The sequence below is a fragment of the Theobroma umbraticum genome, unplaced genomic scaffold, assembly GCF_002168275.2.
Source record: "Theobroma umbraticum cultivar Fairchild unplaced genomic scaffold, ASM216827v3 scaffold_20.0, whole genome shotgun sequence".
NCBI lineage: Eukaryota > Viridiplantae > Streptophyta > Magnoliopsida > Malvales > Malvaceae > Theobroma > Theobroma umbraticum.
In genome coordinates, this window is record NW_018397266.1 from 5,642,999 (window position 1) to 5,650,878 (window position 7,880).

General features: G+C 33.2%; 2 protein-coding genes across 6 annotated transcripts; one reads left to right on the forward strand and one right to left on the reverse strand.

Annotated features, from left to right (window-relative positions):
• The first annotated feature begins 1,191 nt into the window (after nucleotides 1–1,191).
• MLP423 (MLP-like protein 423) lies at nucleotides 1,192–2,382 on the forward strand. Its single transcript, XM_021437439.2, has 2 exons — nucleotides 1,192–1,459; nucleotides 1,860–2,382. Exons 1-2 carry the CDS (start codon nucleotides 1,273–1,275, stop codon nucleotides 2,132–2,134), a joined length of 462 nt encoding a protein of 153 aa, XP_021293114.1. The 5' UTR covers nucleotides 1,192–1,272; the 3' UTR covers nucleotides 2,135–2,382.
• A 1,271-nt stretch (nucleotides 2,383–3,653) lies between these two features.
• UMAMIT36 (nodulin MtN21 /EamA-like transporter family protein) lies at nucleotides 3,654–7,511 on the reverse strand. 5 transcript variants are annotated; one of them, XM_021437423.1, is made up of 8 exons: nucleotides 7,010–7,511; nucleotides 6,849–6,911; nucleotides 6,547–6,663; nucleotides 5,053–5,305; nucleotides 4,777–4,935; nucleotides 4,541–4,689; nucleotides 4,331–4,399; nucleotides 3,654–4,175 (listed from the first exon to the last, which is right to left on the reverse strand). In XM_021437423.1, exons 1-8 carry the CDS (start codon nucleotides 7,207–7,209, stop codon nucleotides 4,013–4,015), a joined length of 1,173 nt encoding a protein of 390 aa, XP_021293098.1. In that variant the 5' UTR covers nucleotides 7,210–7,511; the 3' UTR covers nucleotides 3,654–4,012. The 5 variants fall into 5 exon arrangements, with proteins under 5 accessions (XP_021293098.1, XP_021293100.1, XP_021293099.1 ...); XM_021437426.1 differs by having other exon boundaries at nucleotides 4,047–4,175; nucleotides 4,331–4,373; XM_021437427.1 differs by having other exon boundaries at nucleotides 4,047–4,175; nucleotides 4,331–4,380.
• Nucleotides 7,512–7,880: the final 369 nt, after the last annotated feature.

Sequence of the window (7,880 nt, forward strand, 5' to 3'; positions counted from 1 at the left end):
GGGGTACATAAAGGGGTCGGAGATTTCTATTACACGGTAGATTTCGACATTAATTTGGCATCTAATGTGAAAATTAAATAATTTTTTATCAAATGGATTATTATCTTATGTATTATTGGTGAAGTTTTTAAATTTCACAAGTAGAATTAAAAAGTTGTTACATGTCGATGAGATTATATTTAAAGAAATTAATATAACAAGTGAACTGACATGCGTGAACATTTTAATTTCATTTGCAAAATTTAAAAGTTTTATCAATAATATATAAAATAATATTGTTGTCGTCAATTACATAAATGAAATTTAAACATATTTGCAATTGTACATTAGTTCATTATTTGAAATAACCATTTACTAACATGTTTTAAGATCATAAATTAATTTGATAACTTGGGTGCATGTTAATAGAAAATTTTAATGGAAATAAAGGTTCTTGAACCAAAGAAAAAAAAAAGAATAAAGCAAAAGTTTCATATATGCTCTACATGTATGAAATTTACAATAATGGTGACAAAAAGAAGAAGATTGACATTGTTGCCAACCTCGGGAACTGACTAGTTTCTAAGAACATCCACGCACCTCGACGGTGGTCGGCATAATACCAATTAGTTTCTACTTTTGCAACTTATTGATTAAGCCCCCAACCGTGTTTGACAGTATTGCCATTCACTTCAATGACATGATTTTCAAGAGGCCGTGACAGTCGAGGAAGCCGATATATCTTTCTGAAGAGAAGTTAGCTAAAAAAGAAATGTTAGCAAAGTTTTACCATTGTTAGTTCTTAAATCATGCATCATGGCACCGACAACACTTGTTGGGGAAGCCAACATTTGTTAATATGAACATTTAAACTTGGTAAGCGTGACATATATAAGTGAAGCGAATTAATATGTTCATCATGAGTTTAAAGTCGGGCCTCACCTGCCACACCGACATGGCTATAAATGAATAATAAACAGTAGATATATTAATCTGCCATAGTTATTCCTTTCACCCACTAGCTTTGAAATTGCATCAATGAACCGAATAATTTATGGGGCCCGACCGTCTCCCTCGCTATTTGCGTGCTTGCGCCTTGTGTGTGGCCGAATGCAACGGGGCAGTTGAGTTAGTACCAGAGAAATTCAATACCTTCAGTTCTCATTTAGAAACCAAGCTATCTCTTCTACTACTATAAATACAGGCCTATATATATGCTAAACCGTAAGTCAAGACACCATTCTGAACTACGGTTTTCCTTTTTGCTTTCCTAGCTTTTAATACCATACAGCAATGGCTTGCAGTGGGAAGCTTCACGTGGAGGTTGAGCTCAAGTCTCCTGCAGAAAAGGTCTGGGGAACTATTAGGGACTCGACCAAAATTTTTCCTGAAGCCTTGTCCCATGATTACAAGAGCATTCAAGTGCTAGAGGGCGATGGCAAGGCCCCTGGATCTATCCGCCTCATCAATTATGCTGAAGGTAAAATTTAGGTGTCCTTGAGTAACCATATTAGTCAATTAATTGACATTTTATACTATTTGCACTCTTGGATAACAGAAGATTAATTGTTGGAGTTAATTATAATTGCATTCCTCCATAATATATATGATACAAGTTAATTACGATGCAAGTAGTACCATTATAGCCACGGATTTTAACAATTTCCTAGAAGTTGATTTAAGTGCCCATGCTTGTGTGAAGTTACGTTATAGCAGTTTCTTTGGACATTGAACTTGAGCCAAGGAAATTTTACGAAGTTTTGACTTTATGAAGAGTATGAAGTCCACCCTCTTCGACACCTAATTAAAGCAATAGGAGGCATTGATGCAAATGAATAACTAAATTATTGTGGATCAAATTAAAATTTTTGTCCTTTTAGGTTCTCCACTCGTTAAGGTATCCAAAGAGAGAATTGAATCTGTGGATGAAGCGGGGAAGATATATGTGTACAGCATCATTGGTGGGGATCTCACGCAATACTACAAGACTTTCATTGGCAAGATCATTGTCATTCCCAAGGGAGAGTCGAGCTTGGTTCAATGGTCCTGTGAATTTGAGAAGGCAAGTGAAGAGATCCCTGACCCAAGCGTGATTAAGGAATTTGCAGTGAAGAACTTTGTGGAGATCGATGACTATATTCACACCAAAGCTTAGAGGCCTGCAGGCCAACTACCTCTTTTAATGGGCCGTCTTATGTTTTATTAGTAAATAATAATGCAGGGTGTTCCTACTTCGGTCCTTAATTAGCTCACCTTCTTGAGTAGTGACCTCTTGCTAGCAAGAAGAGACAAGGAACAGTATTTATCACTCTGTTGCGTCCTATTTTCAAGCTGGCTTATTGTATTGGGTTTTCTTAATTATCCCTATATTGTCTATTTTAATTTAAAGGAGTTCCATTTCTACCGTGATAGAATAATTGACTAGGATAGATATTGGATATCTGTTCATTATTTTTCCCCTTTTTGGTTGACAAATTACTACTACTATTTAGCAATCCAATTATCCAAAGATAATTGATAAACTTATCCAAGTATCAATTCAAGGATATTTGATTAAAATAACAATCCTAATTAGTTAATAATGAAACTTTCTTTGATACATGAGGAGCCGACCAAATTATATCAAGGAAGGACTTATCCTAATTAAATACAATGGCAAAACAATAGAAAGACTAAAGGCTGCATGACGAAAAACTCAAAATAAAATATTTGTATACACGCATGTACACTTGTACACTATATATAAAAGGCCTGAATTTCAAAAAATACATATAAGGAATGACATATATACTTTTAATATTTTATTAAATTAATTATTTTATCTTTAATTAATTTCTTTCTTATTAAATCAAAATAGATTACTATCCTTTTATTTCCTTATTAACATTGAAGTCCTTAATTGAAAATATTCTTATTATTAAAGTAAATTGTCATAAGTTGCAAACAATTAATGATACGCATGCCCTTGACAATTAATTAAGTTAACTATTTTATATATCATTAATTAATGATTCCTGAAGAAGGGAGAAGAATTGAAGGAATCAGGACTTAGGATAAAAAATGTATTATTAAGGTCCATTTGTTTGACTCGTTTGATTGAGAATTTTAAACATCAAAATCGACGAATTGGATCAAACCAACTACATTAAGTAACTTAAATCTTATCAAAACTGAATTGAATTGGTTAAGTTCAGCTTAATTCGATAGTTTATCTTGATTCGACATCTTTTCGATTGAAATATATAAAATAGGAAAGTTTTAAGTAGAAAGTGTACATAAATAAAGAATGCACAATAGGCACTGAGATTGGGCTGCAAGTATTCCTTCATAATAATATTTAATGGTCAAATTATTACTAAAACTCGAGTTAAGCCAAGTAGCAATCGGCACTAGATGATGGTTTTCCTTCTGCTTGCAATTTTCGCAGAGTACCAGATGTTCTCTGCGTTATGAGCAGGATTTCATTGTTGATGAGCTTCTAGTTACAAACTTAAGAATCAAGAATAGGAATTGACATCGGCCATGAAGAAACCAAAAGTCTTACCACTCTTCTATTACTTCTGCTTTTGGTAGATTCTCTTGCAATGATGGATTTTGACTTAATCTATTAGTATATGTTTTGTTAAAAAAGAAAAATACAGCAAAAGGAAGAAGTGAAAAAAAGGTGAGCTAAATAAATCAAAGAAACCTTAACTGTTCCAAGACACCAAAATATACAGAAGACATGGTTTGTGATTTTACAGTTTTTATTCAAGCAGAAACCATATTTGACAGAGTCATTTAAAACTTGATGACGCTGTCCTCAAAAAACCTCCAGCAAGCAGGGGGGGAAAACAACAAGCCAGAAGATTTACAATTTACAGTAAATGGCCTTCATATCGCATGTGTTTACTGGTAGTTGAAGTGCTTCTAGCAAATCAAAGCACCTTTTGATTTGAGTGATCAGGCCACTTGCTGGTGAAGCTTTCATTAAATAAAAAAAAAAAAAAAGGAAGGCTTTCCACTTGCATTCAGTAATTGTTGTATTTATGCTCTAGACTTGGGCTTCTTCCTGCTTCTGCAAGAGAGGGGCCTTGATCTGGTCTGAAGAATCATCGGTTCTTTCAACGTCACGCTCTTTACGCAGTTCCTCTTCTCTTATTTGTCCCCACATCACAGCATAATATCCCATTCCGGTTATTAATGTTCCTATTACACTGTAAAATGTTGTGTAATAAGATGGAAGAGTTGAGATATTAGGAAGATGAAGGAAAAGGATGAGGAGACCCTAGTATTTGTGATCCTCATGGTTTTAACATGCAGATAATGCTGAGACAGTAATAAGAAATGTACATGAAAACTTGTATAATACCTATAACTTTTGCTTATTTGAAGGAAATTGGAGGACCAGGAAGCTGGAACCTTAGGAATGAAGTGGAAGCTATCATTCATCAGATTTCAAGTTTAATTTCTAATATACATGTTGTTGCCCTATAAGAAAACTTGGCTCTCAAAGCTTAATGCCATCACTGGTTAAAGCAGCTGAGAAATGAGGAAAATAACAGAGAAAAGATTTAATTACCTTCCATAATGAAGACTGTTTGTAAAGGTGACGCCAAAAAAGGTTGCAAAGACTATCCCAAATGGCTTGAACATAGGCACATAAAAAGGGCCTTTCATTCGCGAGCATGCTAAATGAACGTTGCTACGGATGATACTCCCAAAGACTCCCTATAAACGTAATTATTGAACCTATTAGTTCTTAGTCATTAATTAATGGTTTGTCTCCTATTAGAAATTCAGGTGTTTCCTTCTTACTGTCACAACAATGAGTAGGAGCTCCAGGTTGAGTTTCAATTTCCAAGCATTAAGGTCTCTCTCCATAATCAACGAGAAGACCAGACATTGGATAGTCCCTGCTAAGCTATAAAAAGAGGCCACTTTCATCACTTGTGGATATTGTTTGACGGTTCCCAGCTGACAATTAGGAATCACAAACAGTTCCAATATTGCTTGTGAGATAAAAGAAAGGGAATGATAAAAGTTGGGGGGGCCATGTTGCGAGTTTTATTTGTGGACTGAATTATATTGTACCTGAATAACATTCCATATTGCAACAGATAAGGAGGCAGCCGCAAGCAGAATAGCACCAAGGATCCAATTGTCTGGCGCCGAGTAGAAAACCAAACGCTTTGGTATAACTTTAAGTTGGTGGGCATAGAAATAAGAGGATTTTCGTATAAACGGGCCTTTGTATAGTTCTACTACAACAGCACCCATTATTGAAATCAAGGTGCCCGTCACTTCGGCTTGGCTGCTGGAGCTTCTCCAATTTGGCCTTGTCCTCCTGTGATAATGAAATCTCAAAAACTGTTCCAATGATTGTTTTTTCTTGGGGCTTAGGTCTTTAATCTAAGATGGGTCGAGCTTTAAAATATAATAATGGACTCAACTCCAATCTTTTTTTTTTTTTGACATCAATACTATTAATATATATATATATGTTACAATTAGAAAAAGAAAGATTCAAATTTTATTTTTTAAATAAGAAGATTATATATCAACCATAAGTCAAATTCTCGAATACATCAATACTATTAATATATTTACAATTATTATTTTCCTGTTTGAATTTATAACAAATAATTTCATTTAAAGGTTTTTCTTTTAATTGAAAAAAAGGGATTCGAACTCTATTTTTTAAGTAAGGGATAATACACTAACTAATGAGTCAAATACTAAAGTGCGTAATTAAATTTAAAGGTGATGACAAATGCATTACAAAATATTGAAAAAATTAATTGATGGATATTTTAACTTATTTATTGTACATTTATTAGTAAAAATTGTTTAAAGGATTTTTGTACTTTCCCAAATTTTTAAACTTATTCATATTCTTTTATTGTACTCAATTTTGAGTATTAAAATATTATTTTTATTTAATTAAGCTTTTTTTATTTTGAATGAAAACCAGGTATATTTACTATTTTAACATCTACATGATTTGTCATATCATCTCTATGTGGCAAAATATGAAAAATTATGCTTAGATGATGCTTAGATGACATGTAATATTGGTTTACATACTGTCATATCAAAATATAAGAAGCCCTTATTATACCATGTCTGTGACATGTAGACATGGAAGTGCAAAAATTAAGAATTTTAAAAGTTTTCATCTAAAACAAATGCTCAATTAAATAAAAATATTACTTTAACATCTTAATGGAGTATAATAGAATAAGAATAACTTATCTAAACAACTTTGGAAAACAAAAGAGCTTTATTGGTATTTGAACCTTAAATACTTTATATAGTACATACAAAAACAAAAAATAAATAAATAAATAAATTGCATCAAAACTCAAAAACATGATTGATGTATCATCATATGGTTAATTGTCAAATATGAATATTAACTTGGCACATGAATATTTGACTCATTAATTGATTAGAATCTTCTTCCTCCAATTAAAAAAAATATGAATATTAACTTTGTTATATTGATGCCGTTTTATAGTAGTCTTCTTTTATTGAACTGAATTTTTAAAAAAAAAGAAGAAGTTCGGCTTGGAGAAAGTTAAGAACCTGGGAATGATAGAAAGCAAGAAGGAAAGAGATGGTGTTAGGAGGCCCATTGCACATACAACGATTGGGGAACTATAGCTGAGCCCAACAAATGCAAGGTTCTGAGATACAGCTATGCTACAAATCAACACCATAAAAGGCCAAAAAGAGCCAAATGTCACTTAAAGCCTTGAAGAAGTAACTTAATTAGAAAATTGCAAAAGGAAGATCCCAAACCATAGTTATTGACATTTGTTCCTTCAGGAACATTTATGCATACTTAGAACTACGCCTACTACTGTAGCAAATAAAGAGGAACATACCCTGTTAAACCCAGGAAAAATATGCGCACGAGGAGCGGGAAGGTAAGGAGCGACTGTTCTGTTCTGCAATGATAAAGAAACGAAGATAAAGAAGTGCAAACAAGGTAGTGTCAAGGTATGAGAAGCAAGTGATATACAAAGGGAAAGATAAGAGGAGACACCTTTCCCGATGAAAGATGAAGGAAAAAGGGAGTAGCAAGAGAGAGCCAATAACGTTGGTGTACACTACAAAAACAAAAGGGCTCATCCCTCCTGTTATGGCTGTTTTTGCCAATATCGTCAATCCTATGGTGCAGCCCTCCATTATCACCATCAGTGTAAACGGTACCACTTCACCCATTTTCTCTCTCAGTACCCCCATGTTTTCTCCTTTGGCTGTTCAAAACAAACAGCAAGAAGAACAAGAAGAAGAGATCACGAAGAAATTATCAAGCCTGTCACGAAGCAAACTCAAAGTTGTTCTCCCTTTCTCTGTCTCTTTGTCTCTCTTTGGCCTCGTGCTTGCTTGTATGTGGGGTATTTATGAAGAAAGATCAGAGTTTCTTTTGTGAGGAGAAGACAGCGAGAATAACCCTTCAAATATTGGTGAAGCTACTTGGGAGAGAAAAGGCGACTCGGGTGACTGACTCCAGCTCCAAGCAGAGGGGGCGATGCTGACCTGGGATTCATTTCTTTGTTTTTACCTACAACAGAAACATTGGTTTCATTTTGATTAAAGACTTTGCCTTCAAGTTTTACTCTATTTTGTCTTTCAGTAAAACATTATACTTTTTTTATAATACATAAATAAATCTCTAAATTATTAAAAAAATTTAAATAAATTTTTATATTTTTATGATGTCTAATTAAGTTTTTATATTTTTATTTTGAATCAAATAAATTTTTATATTTTTTATTTCAAATCAAATAAGTTTCTAACTAATGGTTAACTTAGTAAAAAGGTTGTTTATTATTATATATCGCGTGACGTTAACATCATATATTATAATATTATAATCAATTTTGATGTGATATGTTGATATATTATAATTG